Here is an 18,594-nt window from a genome sequence, read left to right on the forward strand (position 1 = left end):
GCGTGTGAGAAAATTATTGTTCTCAACAGATATTCAAAATAGGTCAACAATAAATAATACAGGTAAAATGCTCTGAACTTGCTATCAAATAGACTGCGTAGCTATATTAAATGAGAACAAGTCAACAATCAGATATTTTTGTTGCAAGAATTTATGTAGTTGAAAGTGCGACACGATTGATGAAGATAGGTTATGATAGTATTGGTTTTCAAGAAATACTTCAAAGTGAGATTTTCACTCTAAACAGTTTTACTATACTGAATAGACACCCCTGAAGAAGCTGTTGTATTCTCTGCTACCCCACATAGTTCTACATATTTTCAACATTTTCTAGCTCGATTAGAGAAATGTTGAAAATGTGTATAAATAATATGTGGGGTAACAGAGAATATTTGTTTGAAGGTGGTTAACAGTTATCACCCGAAGACGATTGTGGATACTAACAATCGAAACGTTGTGACATAACTTGGTTTGAAATCTTTAAATTTTTATTTTTTAATTTTTCGTTAATATTTTTAATTTTTTAAATTTTCTCAGTTTTTATTAATATTTCAATTTTAATTTGTTTGGTTGTTGTTGTATGTTATTTCTTTGTAATTTCAGTTTTTTGTTTTTGTTATTTTCGGTTGATTTTTTTGATTTTTTTCAGGGTTATCAAATCAAATTATATTAGACAATTGAAGTTCGAACTGATGAAATACAGCAAAGAATATATTTATTTATTTATTTATTTATACACTGTTCTACAGGGTACACCTAACTACAGAACAGGGATATAAGTCAAATCACAATACAATACAATTACAATAAGTTATAAGATAAATACAATACATATAGACTCAGCTGATATAAAAAGACCTAATCTCAGAGAAGGAACAGTAAAAAAGGTCGTGCTGACAACTTGCTGAATTGCATCTAACAAACATGTTATGCAGTGGTGAATGTTTCAGAATATTTGTACGTGGTGTTGGCAGATAAAAAGGATTAACCACTGTAGAAGTTGGTCTAGGTGACGTATTCCAAAAACACTTTATCGTGAGATTTTCACTAAATTGTTTTACAAAAACGCAACACGTGTTTCGCCATACAATGGCTTCATCTGGCGTGTCTTTCAACTCTTGAATTCATCTGGCGTGTTGAAAGACACGCCAGATGAAGCCATTGTATGGCGAAACACGTGTTGCGTTTTTGTAAAACAATTTAGTGAAAATCTCACAATAAAGTGTTTTTGGAATACGTTAGTTATGGATTTTCATCAAGTATCGGCCGATTCCATCATATATTTGGTCTAGGTGAATTGAAATTTAGTTTTTGCAGAATATGTAGGTCAATAATTGAATTATTAATCAGTTTAAAAAGAAAAATTGTGGAGTGACAGTCAAGACGGCAACTCAAGCTATGCATAGCATGTCTAGCTAACGATGCTTCATGGGGAATTCCCTTTGATGGATAGATATTGTCTGATCTATAGGAGAGTTTTAGGAAACGACGTTGTACTGATTCAACTTTCTCTGTATTCAACTGATGAGATGGATTCCAGATTATGGATGCATATTCTAATTTTGATATGACGAAAGTATAGTATAAGGTTTTCGATGTAAATGAATCCAAGAAATCTCTGGAGATTCGTGCAATAAATCCATACATTATGTTTGCAGCAGACAGAGTGGCTTCAATATGTGGTAAGAAGAAAAGTTTTGTTTTGGAGGTAACACCTAGATCGGTGAATGTGAGAGGCCGTTGAAGTGGTATATCGTTTATTAAATATTGATATGAAAATGGACGTTTATTTAGTGAGTACGCCATTACATTACATTTACTCGCGTTTAAAGGAAGATTTTTGCAAAAACACCATTGCTTAACACGTTTCAGATTGAGGGATAGTTGAAGACAGTCCTCGATGCCATTGATCTCACAATATATATCAGGTCATCCGCGTATATGTCAATGACCTCAACTATGTCGTTTATGAAGGCGTTAAAGAAAAGTCGACCTAGGTTGCTTCCTTGTGGAACACCAGAAGTAGCTGCATATATCACAGACTTGAAGCCATTGAATATAACATACTGACGCCTGTCAGTGATATGAAAAGTTGGATCAGAGAAAAGTCAGAGAAAAGCCGTACCTGTATAATTTCGATAGCAGTAATCCGTGATCAAGTCATCAAGTCTGTCGAACGCCTTAGAGAAGTCCGTATATATGACACCAATTTGGGATCTCCTATCAATGATTTCAGAAATATATTGGGTAACATTGAAAAGATTGGTGATTTTCGAGCGACCTTTCATAAAACCATGTTGAAGTGGTGTAATTTGATTGCCCAAAAGAGGATATAACCTGCTACAGATAAGGATTTCAAACACTTTGGCGAAGTTGCATATTATTAATATGGGTCTATAATTACCCACATCAAACTTATTCCCTTTTTTTTTAAATTGGCTATATCGACAGTTAGACACTGGACATTTTCGGATAACCATGGTTCGCCACGATTGGTGGACAGGCTCTCTAGCTCGGCTAGGCTGGATGAGTTAGAGCCGTGCATCTTCATTATCCCAGTGTACTACTTTTAGGACTGGATAACTATGACGCGTCGCTAGATTGAACCAAAGCTGAAATCATACATCGGGAGGAACATTGGTTTAAACAGAAATTCAAAGAAATTGTGTAGGTATATTGAAAAACAACGAATGTAATTAGATCGGTTTCAAAACCTTCAATCAAGCAGAAAAATGGTCTGCAGTGCACTGAATCAAAAAAACGTGTAACGGGTACTAAGAATCGAAAAATGTAGTATAATTTCAAATACTTTTTTTTATTTTTCATCATTCTTCCTTTTCATTTTTCCAAATATTGATGTTTTACCTACCGTTAATGAAGTTTTACCTAACCCGTACTATTAACACTATTTCATTTATATTTCATATTCATTGTTCTCAACTAATTTGAATATTTCCCTCCAATTACACAATTTTTTAGTAATTACTCCATGTTTTTTATATTTCAAGTTTGTTAACATTTTTTTAGATAATGCAAGTCTGAGCCTCCAAAATTCAAACTTTCGAAAAATCACTTATTGTTTTACAGTATCTGAACAAATTCAAGTGAAAAACTTATTGCCCGGTTCATGTAATAACAATAATTGTTATTCATTACTTCATTTATTTTAAAGAATAATTTACCATTGCATGAAAGTAAAAAAAGTAAGAGGATATTAATTCAGACTTGTTCTTGTACACCCAATTCTTGACATCATTTTTATGAAGTTCCATACTACTTTCAAAATAGTATTCGTCATTCTTATGTAGAGTTTTTTTTAAAGTAACTGATTCTAATCATTTTCCAACGCATATTACAAAAAGTTTATTATCATTTTTCAACTGAACATGGCACCATTGTTGACAAGAATGATATTTATTTAAAACAAAGATAAACACACTCTAATTACAATAGAATTACTCCTCCACTTCAGTAAGTAAGCTAAAACAGAACGTAAACACATTATGATAAATACAGCTACTGTTTTACATTTTAAACACTACCTGTTACAATAACAAAATAAATTAAAAACCTCCGGTTGGTTATTTAACACTTCTGTAATTATGCGGCGGGTAATTTGCATCCATTTTACTTCAAAATAAACACCTAACGAAGAAATTAAAATGCAGTTTAATTTTTTCTGCAGGCATACTCTGCTTTGAATCTCAATCAAGAGGTAGACGTTTTGAGAGTGAAGTGGTGTTTGCTTTATACGGATTGTGAGTAAACAGTGTAAAATACAGAATTAATTGCAAAATAGTCTCACTTATCCTATAAATTTTATAAAATAATTGATGGCCTGAAGGCATCTTCACGACATTTCAAAGTGCATATATTTTACAAAAAATTCTGACATGGATTGGATTTAAATCAAACACGCTGTATCAAAAATGATGCGCAGAATCGCCGAACAACTTATCATAAAATTATCATAATTCAGTATCAGAGTAAAGAAATACCAGATAATGATCTCGAATAATTCTACAGTAAGCCGACATTTTTATGCAAGTTTAAAATTTAAGTGAACCTCGATATGGCGTTATTTTAACGAGCAAGGAGCTTTCAGTCAGATAATTTCTTAAAATATTAATCGATAGTGAATAATTTTCTTTTGACGACACAGATCATTAGTTGCAATTCCTTTTATTTCTGCGGTCTGTCTTGTTTGTCTGTGTACACGGTTTTTACAATTCTGTCTTGAGAATGAAACGAGAAATCTATTTGAATTTCAACTGAGTTACTTATAAAGAATGAGAAATTAGGAATATACAGTGCGTGTATAGGAGCCATAGGAAAAACTTTTTTGTCGTTAATTTCAATTTTTGTTCATGAAAAATTCTAAGACAGGAACCTGAAATGCCCACCATCTGTTAAAAAAATTATTCTATTTTATAAAAAATTAATAAAAAAAATTGAATTCTCAGAAGAATAAAGTATCTTAATTTTCAACAATATCGAAATAACTGAATCAGTATTGAAAATCACGTTCAATCTGCATTAATTTAATTTAATTCACAATACAAAAAATAAGATTTATTTCCGCCCATATTTCTATTTTATGAATTATTTTTGTTTTTGTTCATTTGAATAATGAACATTCATCTCCTCAAATTGGTAAAAACATGAAAACCTTTCTGATATTAATGTTTTCTAAATAATTTACATGTACAATAATTCCCCCTAAATTTTCGTTGTCATTTCAAAGATCAGTTTCGAGAAATGAAAAAATATAAATATATGCAACTGCATATTTAATCCAGAACAACTTTTTTTCAATAAATCATTTCGATAATGTTAAAAATAAAGATACATTACCAGGAGATATTTCGTATTTTTCGACAAACCCCGTTTACGACAGAAAAAATTAAATAACAAATGAAAAGTTTTTCAAGTACTTCCACCAAATCACTAAAGATGACTGCTCCAGTTGCAGTCGAAACGTTTGGAGATTATAAACCAAACAAGACCACGGCAAAACCTGAAAACCAACTAAAACAGAAAGGAAGTTATTGTGTTAACTCGTTTGATAGAAATCTCAATTCTGTATATGTTTAAATTATTCATCTTTCACTACCTGACAATTATGAAGTTTGTTTACAAATTAATAATGGAATGTTCCTGGGGTAATTTCGTTAGAAGCATCTCTTATTCTATTCATCAGCTCTGGAGTAGACTGCGGTTGTGTAACTGAACTGTATAATTTACCAATCTTCAAAAAAATTTAGAGGTGTCATATCAGACAATGTAGAGGGTCATTCTAAGGGACTATCCACCTTCCACCTATCACCTATCCAATGTTTTAGATAGTTGTCATCTTGTCAGTTTCCCATCTTGCTGAAACCTATCGAATTAGTTGAAAACGCATTCGGGTTTGACAATTTTCTATAACGGTAGACAGGGAAACGTGATCACTTAGAAGAGCCCACTAAATCACCTGATTCGACGTCTTTAGATGTTTTCGAGGTAATGCGAGAAATCTGAAGTGCACGATACACCACCATGATTTGAACATTTATTGGTATGAACTTGATATTCTTTTTCTTGAAATTATGATACTTTAATTTATTGGCATATTCCTAAAACGATTAATTCGATTTTCAACAATGAAAAAGTATTGAACAGAGAATTGAAATAACAAGCTATTATAAGACCCCCTTTTTTATTTGAAAAAAATGTTGGTAACAATATACAAATATCACAATGATTGTACGACAGAACAATGTACACAATAACAATTACAATCAAACATCGAACAACTTATGAAAAAATGATAAAAATGATACTTACTTTTTTACTTACCTTTTTGTCCGACCTTAATATTTCGTCCCTTTCAAAAGTCAAGAGAGGGAAGACTGTTTACGTCCCCATTGTATATTTAGAATAGGTTTTTATTGATTTCAACAAAATCTAATGAATGTTTATTTTTCTGTTCATGGTACAGAAAATATTAAAAAAAAAACAAAGATTGCTCAGATGAATATCACGAAAACAACTGAAAATATAAAGAAATTACCTCGAGGAATAGTGACAACATAATTTCAAAAATCAATAATAAAACATTTTTGCGATTCGTTCATGTAGAGTATCTAATCTCAATTACTCTTTCATCGATTCATTGTTGGTGTGGGGACATACACATTTTATTTTCAACAAGTTTAATTTCACTCTAAAATTTTACTTTATAAATTTTTCAATACAGATTTACTTTCGTATATGTCTACATACCACAAATCTTAACTTTCCTAATAATAAATAATATTTTCAACTACTGTTATTATATTTCAGGTATTGAATGTCCAACAGATGAGTTCTGATTTTACTTGAATGGATCATCACTTTGTTACCTTTGAATTATCAAGAAAATTCTGACTAGTACCTTTGGAATGTTCCTCTCTGTACACCAATCAGTCTAACGAACGTACTCGTAAATACAGAATGTAAGACACGTAATGCATTCTGAAATGACGTCTTGACTAAATGTTATATGTCGTTTTTAGTTCGATTCGGAGCACGGAGTTCAAAGGTTAATCTAATTTTCCAATTTCGATAGTTTACTTTATACGCCACCAGTCTATATATACTCCATTCTATCTAGTTGAAAATTCGATCACGACTGACGTCTCCCCAATCATACTCTCAATTTTATGAGGTAATTCGATTTTTTCGTCATATATCTGGGTTTTTTCTATGGGACGGTACAGAATTTGTTTTCGATTTAGGAGGATGATAAATGGGAGTCGGATGTTAACGAATTTATGAACAAAAACTTTATCGAGGTTGTAAGTGAATAAACGTCAGATAGGAGAGATATAAGATTCATGTTATTAATTTTTTCTTCAATATTTCATATTTGTAATGCCATTTTTTAGTGAAAAGACCATATTTGAAAATTGTAACGTATTCAGGAAACACATTTTTGTGAGATTTTCAATGAACATTTTGAATGGAAGAGCAACATCTGCCTTGATTTATCATGTGCAGATGTTAATTCTGTCATTTGTTAGGTTAGGTTACTATCTCTTGTACTGAGGTACCTTTCAATAAAAGCATTTATTATTATTATCGAAACTGTAACAGGGTTTCACTATATAATAAATTCTTCATGCGTATTAATACAAACGGTTATAATGAAATGGATAAAAATTTCACAAAAAATTGTTCATAAGTTTCGGCCAATTCCACATCAGAAATTATAAAATGGAATTTTTTTACCGATATTGTTGATCAGAAAATCAAATTCATACCACTTTTCTGCTATCACCAATATCTACATCATTATCGGTTTATATAGATTGTATTGTTTTGGAGTAGAGGACATACTTCAGTTATTGAAATTTCATATTTTTCACATGGAAAATATGCCCAAAAAAAAAATAAAAATAACTCTGTGATTGAGATCTGTATGATTGTCTCTTGTATAAAAGAGTATTTTCATCTACCAGTATTTTCATTCACCTATCACCAGTCCCGACAGTGGGAAAGGTAATATCAAAAATTTTATTTGAAACAGTTTTTAAATTTGATGCAAGATATAAAACTGTAATGAAAAGATAGTATTCCATTTGAAATATGTAACTAAATTCGAATCTACTTGGAATCATTTTAACACAATTGCTCCCAATGTCATTCCCATACTACCAAATTTTCACCATTTTCATGTTTCAATTTTTACAAATATCGTTCGACGCAGTTCCTGAAACAACACCCTTATATTTTTTAAGCTTTAAGGAAACGTCCATTTATACTGCAAATCCACTATATTATTATAAAAGCATTTCCATATATTTATGTTATTACGTAGACAATATGGAAAACTTCTGTATTATTCAAAGTTGATAGTGAACATCACAATGTATTTATATTAAGAGGCGAATAATAAAAATCTGTTTACAAATGAAACATACCGCTTTGAACAGACGTGTCGCTCAATCTACTGAAATTTGAACCGAATAATCTTTTACCCTTTTGAAACATGTGTCACCCCCAATTCAACAAAGCAATTAATCCGATTTGGTTTCAACTCGCTCGAAATTGCTCCGAATTTCCATTGTCCCCTCCTTCTAATTGACCCTCCCGAACCTCGCCGTCTTTTTCGACTTGACCGCAGCGTGTGTCGACGACTAATTGCATCTTTCACCTGCCAGACTCGCACTTCCAGAACGGGCTATCTGTTCGGGACGTGACAATGGCGACGTTTCCGGCCACATACCCACTCTGACCTTCCAATTAACAAGCTCTGCGTCGGACGCAAGCTGCATCTCGCGGTTATATCCTGCAGAACCTCTAGGATGCTATTTATTCCTTTTGGAAGGCCCTCGAAGAATATGTCTACTAGAGATGTTCGGACTCTGCACATCAATCAAGCATGCGGACGTCAGCACTGCAAAGATAACCCGAAGTATATAAGGAGCAATTTCGCAATTTTCGAAAGCTCCGAATCCCAGAGATATCCGGAGAGAAAAATTGAAAACAATAATGTATGACTTCCACCATCAAGTACATGGAGAAAGAAGTATTGAGATAGAAGAAGAATTAGTCAGACTGTTTTCATACAGAACATAATACCTAGCATATTTATAGTTCAGTGGATTTAGTATACCAATATTCCAAATTCATTCCAATTATATCAGAACACAAAAAGTTTACTGAAATACATGAACAGAACAATTTGTGATGAAAAATACAGTAACTGAACCTTTAAAAAAAGTTTGGTGGTGCAGCCAGTCAACGACTGAGTCGTCTCCTCAAGAGCGGAGTACCTTATAAAACCGCCTTGCACCCAATTCCTGAGCGGCGTACGAAGAATCTGTCTCAGGTGGAGAAACAAACCCCCCCATGAGTAGGTTAGCAAACGTTTGCGTTCAAGTGATGATTCACAAAAACCAGAGATAAAAAAGCCTTGCACGGTTGAATCTAAAACATCGTCAGGTGTAGCTGACGTGCAAAAACCCTCATATGGGAAGGTTGTCGCGGGTATCAAGGTGGGAATCTTGCACCTTGACTATCCGACTACTAAATTAACGATGAAACAGCAGTGCATATACTTTGTGCCTACCCCGCTGGGAACCCAATCAGGTTTTAAAGTTCGGCAAAGCCGTACTCTTACCATCTGATCTGAAAGACCACTCACCACACAAACTAATCGGCTTCGTTATGAAACAGGGTTTATTTGGTCGAGTGTGAATAGGTATGAGCCACAATAAACCTTTGCGGGTTGAGGTGGAGGGTCGAATAGACCCACTCACTTTGGACCTAACCTAACCTAACCTTGTATGAAATGTGTTTAAACATCCGTGCCAACAATTAACTAGGTAAGACCTTGTTAATTCTTAGCTCGCACAAGTTTTGACTTTTTAGAGTAGTCGTTCGTAGAGGAGTGGCAGCTGGTTAACGGAAAAACAGATTTTAAACAGATTCTATTATGCTTTTAACCCTGATATTTCATGAAATTTTGGAAAATTAGAGATTAAAAAATGCAATAAACCGAAATCATTCTGGAAAAATTATTAATTTTCCTGAACTGAAGTAATAATCGCTGCCAAGAATTCAATAACGTTACTTTACCCCACAAATCCTGTGAAGTGAACATAACCTGGTACTCCTAAAGGAAAATGTTAAGTTTAAAATGAATCTCCAAATAAAAATGTACAATTACTTTTTTATTCTCTATTCTCTTTTTGGTTCACGATCTATAATTCGCGGAAGACAAAACTCCTAATAACCATTAAACTGATTTTAGCATTTATATTAACAAGAAAAGCCACGAAATATCTTCTTCATTTGATAGAATCTCATTTCGTTAAGGTGCTTGGTTTCCTTGCTCGATCCGCAATCATTTCTGAAGATAGCGAGAAATCCTGTCTCTGCGACCACAATATTGTGATTCAAAGTGGTAATTCGAGATTAGGTAGAATTGGAAACGTATTTCTTGTCTCGAACGAGCGTTCTTACTCTTTGTTTCGGCAGATAAAAACGGATAGATTCACGGCAACATCCACGCTACAAACGGGGATAATTGTGTCTGAGAAATTGTTTAAGGAGTTGAGATTTATGGTACTCCTCGTCAGATAAGATGGAAAGTAATGAAAGAATTTCTAGGTAGTATTGGTCGAACACTTCTAAAAAAAAATTGATGAATTTGAGGGAAAATATAATCCAAAGCTTTGATGTAGCGAGTATTCTATAACACATCTTTTAATCGTCCACTGATTGTTTTGGAATAATTCTACGCTAGAGGTTCTAATTCTGCCTTTGACATCTCTTATGCTAATAAACTCCAACCGCACAAAATGTATTGCACATACAAATTTATTTCAGTTATTCATTTATTCAACCATCAATGGACGAAACAAAATATATAAGTTTGAAGACACATCCACATACCTTTCACGTTTCTTTTGAAATCACCAAGGAGAGTATCAATTAAAATATCTACATTAAGATGGTTGGTGTAATGTAAGAGTTCTATTTATTAGTACAATTACAGGTTATAACACATAAGGAACTATTTTAACCTGACTAACCCTGACAGAAGAATGCAGTTTGTGAGTTAATGTCCAAACGTATTTATGCAAATCGAATGCACTTTTTCCTAAACGGAAATGTCAACGGCCAAAATGTGCGATATTGGTCAGACTCATTCATAGGTATATTATTCGGTCACACTCAAACTCTCTAAAAAATAAATGTCCAGGCAGGAATACTATGAAATCATATTGTTGTTCCCATATATCTAGACAAAAATCCGACTGGTGATTTATATTTCAAAATCTCATTTACCCATGTATTCAATAAATTGTGGCCAACAATCAAAACTAATTAGAAAATCCAGTTGTTTTCCAACAAAATGGTGCGTCCCACAATGTTATAGGCCTACAAAGGATTGGTTGAATCAGACATACTCAGGCTAGTGGATTGTTAGTCGCGGTCCTGCTCGTTCACCGGTTTTGGCTCCTCTCTGTTTTTTCATTGGGGCTATATCAAATTGAAAGTTTATGTTATGCAATCTAAGACAATACGGAAAATTTGTGACAGAATTATCGAAATTTGTGCTATCATTACCCCAAAAACAATCCAAAATGTTAGAAATGAGTTCGAAAATAGTCTGTTTAACTGTCAGGAGGTGCATGGAGAACGTTTTGTACATTTTCTCAAATGATTTTTTTATGTATAAGATAAATAATAACGAGATTAAAATAAAATGCTCGCGTTATCGAAACTCAAAAAAGTGAAGGTCACTGTATAGATAATTGAAATATATTTCATACGAAATGTCACAAGACCGCCCTTTGAATTTAAAAAATAAGTTGTTAGCGTCCTATTGGCGCAAGTGATACCACACGATTGGTTTTTATATCAAAAAGTTGTGAAATTGATTCCTTTTTACAAAAATTATGTCTGACTGCGATATCTTGTACCGTTCCAAAGCCAAGAGGGGAAGAATGTTGACGTCCGTACTTTATAAACACCATAGATGAAATTTCAACCAGAAATAAAAACCTCGGACGAAAATATGTGGCATTCAGTGGTCGGTAGCCAGTGCCACCGGAGAAGGCATATGTGAATTATTTTCTAAGTATTTCAAGAGTGTATATATTCACGACCCGCTTGCAAATGATCGTCCAATGCTTAATGATAATCTTGACTACTCTGTTCTGTTAGCATTTCTGAACAGCAAGTTTCTCAAGCAATTAATGATATAAACATATGGAAGTGTCCTGTTCCGGATCGCATACCAGGGATATTTATAAAAAAATGTAATTAGAACTTGATACCACCCCTTTTTCACATCTATAATTAATTTATCCCTACAGACAGGAAGATTTCCTAGTAAGTGGAAATCTTCTATCGTCATGCCACTCCTCAAAGGTGGTGATAAGCGTAACGTTAAGAATTATAGACCTATCAGCAAACTATGCATTCCCGGAAAATTGTTTGGAAAAATTATGCATAGAATTATTTTATATCATGCACAAAATAAAATAATAGTACAACAACATGGTTTTTTCCCCTGAAGATCCATTGATACTAATGTAATCGAGTTTACAGATTATGTGTTAGAGACTATGGATGATCAGATGCAAGTGGATGTGATCTATACGGATTTCAGCAAGGCTTTCGATAGAATAAGTCATAACTTGATCATTGAAAGACTCGCAGAGATCGTGATAGATCAGCATCTTCTGGTGTGGATATCGTCATACACTACAGGAAGGCATCAAGTTGTGGATGTTAACGGTTACCAGTCAAAACCTTTTGTGGTTATATCAAGTGTACCACAAGGGAATCACTTGGGACCATTACTTTTTATAATTTATATTAATAATATTGTTGAAGTATTTCAACATTCCAACTTTTTGTTATGTGCCGATGACCTCAGGATTTATCGAACAATCAAAGAAATCCAGCACTGTGATTGCAAAATGATCTTGAAGCATTTGCAGAAATTTCTGGCAATAGTAGCCTATACTTAAATCATAATAAATGTCACAAAATAACTTTCACCAGAAATAGAAATCACATTGATTTTCAATATCAAATAGGAAATCACACAATCAAAACAGTTGATGAAGTACGTGATTTGGAAGTGATAATGGATTCCAAAATTATTTTTAAATCCCACATTGAAAAGACCGTTAATATGTGTACTCGTTTATTGGGTTTCATTACAAGAAATACAAAACATTTCAGAAATGCAAAAACTTTTCTTGATCTATATTACTCTTTTGTACACAGTCGTTTGAACTTTGCATCTGTCGTTTGGAGTCCACAATATACGATTTACCAACAGAGAATTGAAAGTGTTCAGAATAAATTCGTCAAACAATTGGCCCGTAAAACTGACATTTCTATAGTCAATGGACATTTCCGTCCAGTTTTCAAAAGGTATTCTTTGTTGTCTTTTACAGATAGAAGAAAAATGTCAGATATATTAATGCTGTTGAAATTATTCAATAAAAGTGTCGATTGTCCTACGTTGATAACAAAAATTTCATCGAATACACCTTGCAGAGACTTGCGAAACCATGATCTCTTTGCAACCCCATTTAGAAAAACCAATTCAAGAAAAAACTCTCCTTTATGCAGAATTGTCAGATCCTTCAATACTCATTGCAATGATATTGAAAAACTGAGGTTACCTTTCCTTAGATTTAAAAAGTATGTGAAATCTATTTTTATTTATATAATTAGTTATCGGTTCCTCATATACTATTTATTTTATTTTTTTGTTAATATTCATTACTATAAAGAGTAATGTACTTAGCATTTATATTTTGTTTACTCACTATCTTTCATATGTAAAATGAGGATATTTTTTAGATTTATTCTGTTTGTATCTCTATTCGTGTTATAGATAAATAAATAAAACTAAATAAATAATAAGGTGAGCATTTTTTAGAAATTTTTCTCCTCTTTAAGGATTTTTTTTCAAATTTCGGATATCTTTAATATTTTCCGAGATATTTTCAAAAAATCAAACCCCTTTTTTTTAATGAATTGTTAATAACTTTTGTATTTTTTTCGAGACCCTCTTGAAATTTTTCAAAAAATTGCTAGAGGTCATTCCGAATCGAATGAACCCTGGATCATAATTTTCGGTGTCCTTGGACAGAAGTTCCATAAAAAAGGATCCTGTGACCCAGACTAGAATACTTCAGTTAGGAATGAGATCAGGACTATCAAAATTGAATTCAATAAAACAAATGCAAAATGTATATATTGGGTATATTGTAATTTAAAATTCATCACTATAGTTGCCTGCATTGCATAATTTGTATAGATGATGTTTTTTATCTATGTGTGTATTGACGAACCTTACTATTTTTATTCGTAAAAAAGGTGAAAATTGTTCCAATTGAATAGAGCATATTTTTTAGGAGAGGTTAATTTTTGAGAAAAAAAGCTGAAAGCCAAAAAGCCTCCCTCCCAAAATGATTGAATTTGTTTCATGTACGTGTCCGAAAATATAACTCTTCTCATATGTCGGGATTTATAGCCGAAAAGGGCAAACCAACAGCCATATGTCCTGTAGCTACCTGACTCAGCTCCCCATTGTTTTCCTACGATTAGATTTGAGATAAATTTAACGATATCGCATGAATGTAGACATCCTTCAGCATTATAGTCTATTTCAAAAGAGTGTAGAGTAATAAAATCTCATTAAGTATTCAAAAGCGCTACAGGGTGATCCGTCAATAAATTCTGTCACTTCCCTAGTCCGCATTGCAAAATTATGTCGTTTCATAAAGAGCAGGTAGGTATCACCCTGTTTTAAGGGATTTGTCCATTGTTATCGACGGATAAATACTGAGCCAGAGGCGCGCTAGTGGGATAATTGCCAAAAGAATATGCATTCATAAAAATTATATTAAAGGAAATAAAAATTTAATACAGCAGAACAGTGTTATTAAAAAAATATAAAATGTAACAATAAAATATATACGAACCGAAATCGGGAAATACTCACAAACACACACGAACGAACTTTACGTATTGAAACACTTGTGGGGACTTTAAATCAATTTATTCACAAAAACGACAAGAACTTTACTGGATACGTTATTACAATTTGACACTTGAACAATACTAAAACTGTGAACTTCCCTTAACGTTTAACAACACTCTATTTATACCCTAATTGAATGTTCTAGAGATTACTAGGTACAATTTTCGAGAACCTTCCGAGAAAATAATTATTCAGACTACCCTTAATTCTAAACCCTAACCTAAGCAAAAGTGTCACTGTCACTGATACACTGGTCTCTGTCCAGATTGCTTATCCCGCTACAGTATATTTACAATTCAATTAAATTATTCTACATCAATATAGTCTTCATCCGAAGAACTGTCATCATCCCCTGGTGTTATAATTATAGGGTCAACCACCTGATCGACCAAGTTGTCCAGTTCCCACATTTTATCTTCCTCTTTTAAAACATGCTGGATTGCTTTTTGCCAGTTTTCTGATGTGATTTCCATAATGGCTTGATCAAACAATACCTTGACATCTTTCATTTTAAATGTGGTATTGTGCCTTGCAACATATCCTTTAACTTGTGCCCATATAAGTTCTATAGGATTTAATTCGCAATGATATGGCGGTAGGCGCAGCACAGTTACTTTATACTTTTCTGCTACATCTTCTACGGCATATTTCATGAAGCGAGATTTATGTTGTTTTACTATGGCTAGTAGTTCCTTCTTTACTGAATTCGTCTCAAACTGAATACCTTTATTTGACAGCCAGTTAATAATTTCTTGCTTTCTCCAAGCTGAAGTTGGTACCTTCTCTAAGCGCCTTGAATGGTAGCTTGCATTATCCATAACCACGACCGAATCAGCTGAAAGAAATTTTAACATTTCCCCGAAGTAGTCTTCGAAGACATCCGAATTCATGTCCTCATGATAATATCCCGTCCGGCACGACTCAAAGCTTAACAACCCTTCTTTTAAAAATCCGTCTTCGCTTCCAATGTGAGCAATTATAAGCCTCTTCCCTTTTCCCGAAGGCACTTTAATACCCGTCGAAAGGCCTTCTATGAAAGCTTGGCGAGAACTTGTTATATTTTTATCTTGCCACATTTTTTTGACTATATAACCTTCGTTTATCCACGTCTCATCAAGATAAAAAATTTTCTTTTGCTCTCTGCGGTACTGCTTTATAGTTGTCAAATATTTTCGTCTCCAGCAAACAATTTCATCACTTTCCAGTAATAGTGCCTTTCGATTGTGCTTTTCCCAGGCAAAATTCATACTTTTTAAAGTTTTCCATAAAAGTTTTCTGGATATCAAAGGAATATCGTTATCTTGGCTTATCTCGATAAATATTTTTTCAAGAGTGGGTATTTCCTTTTTAAAATAAAACGAATGAACTTTTCTTCGAATGTCACATTTGGTGTCTTCATCTAAGATTTTTATTGGTCTTCCTGATTTTCTCTTGCATGGACTTACCTGGCCTGATATTTTTCTTTCTCGCAATAATTTAAAAATCGTGGACTGTCCAATTCCAGTCATTCGGGCACATCGCTCAACACTTTCTTGCACAGACAAACTAGGGTGATCGTGTTTTATGCAATCATATACATTTAAAATTATAACTTTTTCGCAAACAGATAGCGGAGAATTTTTTACACTTCTTTTCTTTGGAGTAAATGTCCCCATTTTATAACTTTTTCACTATTTCTATATCACAATATCACTGTACGTTTAATTGGTGTAGTAACAATTACTATTATAACTCGAATGTTTAAGACACCATTACAATATATTTAAACCCTTTTTCTTAATTACCTGGGTTTAATAGGTATTGCATGATTGGTGGGCAGGGTCAAAAAGGGATTATTATAATGACATGGCACCTCGGAACTAAGTGTTAACCCTTTTTTGAGAAATCATGCTCATGTATATGAACCCAAATTGCATATTAAATAAGTTTACAAGAACCACTAAAATTAATCTTAATCTTTTTTTAAGAAATTTTACTTACCTAAATACATGTAGGTACTTAGTTTTAGACCAAATTACTTCCCAAAAATGGCCTTTTATTATTATCTATGTTTTTAATTTACTTTAATTATTAAGTTTAATAATCCTAAGATTTGCCTACGCCCATGGACGACAACGAAATTCAGGCAAATTTTATGACACTTCATGATTTATTACTCTACACTCTTTTGAAATAGACTATAGACAATATTTGTCTAGGATTTATATTAATGGAAGCAGAGACGAAGTGTCAGGCCCTACAAACGGGTTAAATGCACTATTTGATGGACTCCGATGGGGGAGTGTCAAATTAAGGGTTGATGCTGTAAGGGTGCGATATCTGTTATGTAGGATCTATTCCACGAAGGAGACCAGAACACGTACCGTGTGCTAACTAAATGAATTTTTATGAGCATGAGATTATATGTCAGTCCGCTGAATTAACTTTTGAGTTACGTTACTTTTGATGAAATGATTTATTTTACCTAGTATTATTATGCCACAATTTTAATTGAAAAATTTTGAGGTGTAAAAAATTTCAAGAGTACATATGTATATGAAACATTTGAATATACCTATTGTGAGTATTAAAAATGAAACAATTTTAGTATCCACTAAATCTTTATAAAAATGTTAGTACATCCTAAGAAATGATAATTAGAATCTTTTCATCGAAAACTGCTGTTTCGGTATAAATTAGTCATAAAAAAAACTTGAGATAATAAAAATCTTGATGAGTAGAATTTGAATTTCTGATATGAAACGAATCTGATGGAAAGATTTTTCCTATACCTATGCTTTTCCCATACATAACTAGAGTACTTTTGATTGATTTCAGAGGTATGTTCTGGAATGAAATATTAAAAAATATTCGGATAAATTAGTAAATAACGAGAATGAAAAAAAATAATAAAAACAATGAGTTTGAAATGTGAAATATAAGGACAATTTGTGAAGAAAAAAAAATATTGTGACCTGAACTGATGCTTCGATTGTTAGTATTCACAATCGTCTTAGGTTGATATTTTTTTTGGTTTTAATGAATTATTTTATTCTTTCATTAGTGATAGGTATTGTCCAATTTTTAATGTTATATGTATTTCATTTATAAATATATGATTTCAATTATTGAAAGTAATAAGTAGGTAAGCGATTTTTGATAACAGTTGAATAGTCGGGGTTGTTATTTTCAAAAATTACCATTTTGAAAATGTTGAATCTCACGAAACATTATTTTCAATACGTCATTGGTTAGATAATTGATTTCTAAAGAAATCAGGTAAAATACTCAGGGAAAGGGAGGGCGATTTCTTGAAAATTGGTCTCAATGACTCATAATACAAAACCATATTCACAGTTACCAATAAATCAGTTAATGACCAATGTGTAAAATTTTCCAAAGGCGTCAGAAGCAAGCTCAGACCTGACATGAGGTGATAAAAAGTTCCTGATACATTTTTGATGAGATGTTTATTGTAACTATAATAACTATAATATAGAAATAAGCGAAATGACCTAGCCAGGTTGTTGAAGATAGATACTTTGAATTGAATGGCATAAAAAAAACATAAGTATGAACTAGTTTTAATCACAAGTGGCTCATCAAAAAAAATCTACATTTCGAAGCATAGAAGACACTATTTTGTTGTCTACGCTCTTTAAATGTAGACACATTCTAAAGTGATCCATTTTTAGTTGAACCGTAGATATAAATGATCAAAAAGTCAGAAACAAGAAAAAAGGCATATAATTATAATGAAAAAACATTTAACCCATCCTTTAAATAAACAATTTCACCTACTTGTAAACTTGATGTTGACGGTTCTGACATAAAAATATGTTGTCTGAGAACCATCCAAAATCTCATGTCAACAACAAGAAGGAAGGCATGTAATTATAATAAAAAAAAAACAATATTTGAAAAAACAATTTTACCTACTTGTTAACTTGATATTAGTGGTTCTGACATAAAAATATGTTGTCTAAGAAACATCTGAAATCTCTTGAAAAAACAAATTAGACGGTCTGTCAGGCGGCACTCTTCTACACGAAAAACCAATTTCACCACCT

The 18,594-nt window shown here is 32.7% G+C and overlaps 1 protein-coding gene across 1 annotated transcript; it reads right to left on the minus strand.

Annotated features, from left to right (window-relative positions):
* Positions 1 to 14,169: 14,169 nt before the first annotated feature.
* LOC141481372 (uncharacterized) lies at positions 14,170 to 16,589 on the minus strand. The gene is made up of 2 exons (XM_074172776.1): positions 16,483 to 16,589; positions 14,170 to 16,417 (listed from the first exon to the last, which is right to left on the minus strand). Exon 2 carries the CDS (start codon positions 16,198 to 16,200, stop codon positions 14,851 to 14,853), a length of 1,350 nt encoding a protein of 449 aa, XP_074028877.1. The 5' UTR covers positions 16,201 to 16,417; positions 16,483 to 16,589; the 3' UTR covers positions 14,170 to 14,850.
* Between the last annotated feature and the right edge of the window lie 2,005 nt (positions 16,590 to 18,594).

The sequence above is a fragment of the Leptinotarsa decemlineata genome, unplaced genomic scaffold (genome assembly GCF_025532065.1).
Source record: "Leptinotarsa decemlineata unplaced genomic scaffold, Ldec_3_MD MMD2_tig00000199_RagTag_RagTag, whole genome shotgun sequence".
In the NCBI taxonomy this organism is placed as follows: Eukaryota; Metazoa; Arthropoda; class Insecta; order Coleoptera; family Chrysomelidae; genus Leptinotarsa; species Leptinotarsa decemlineata.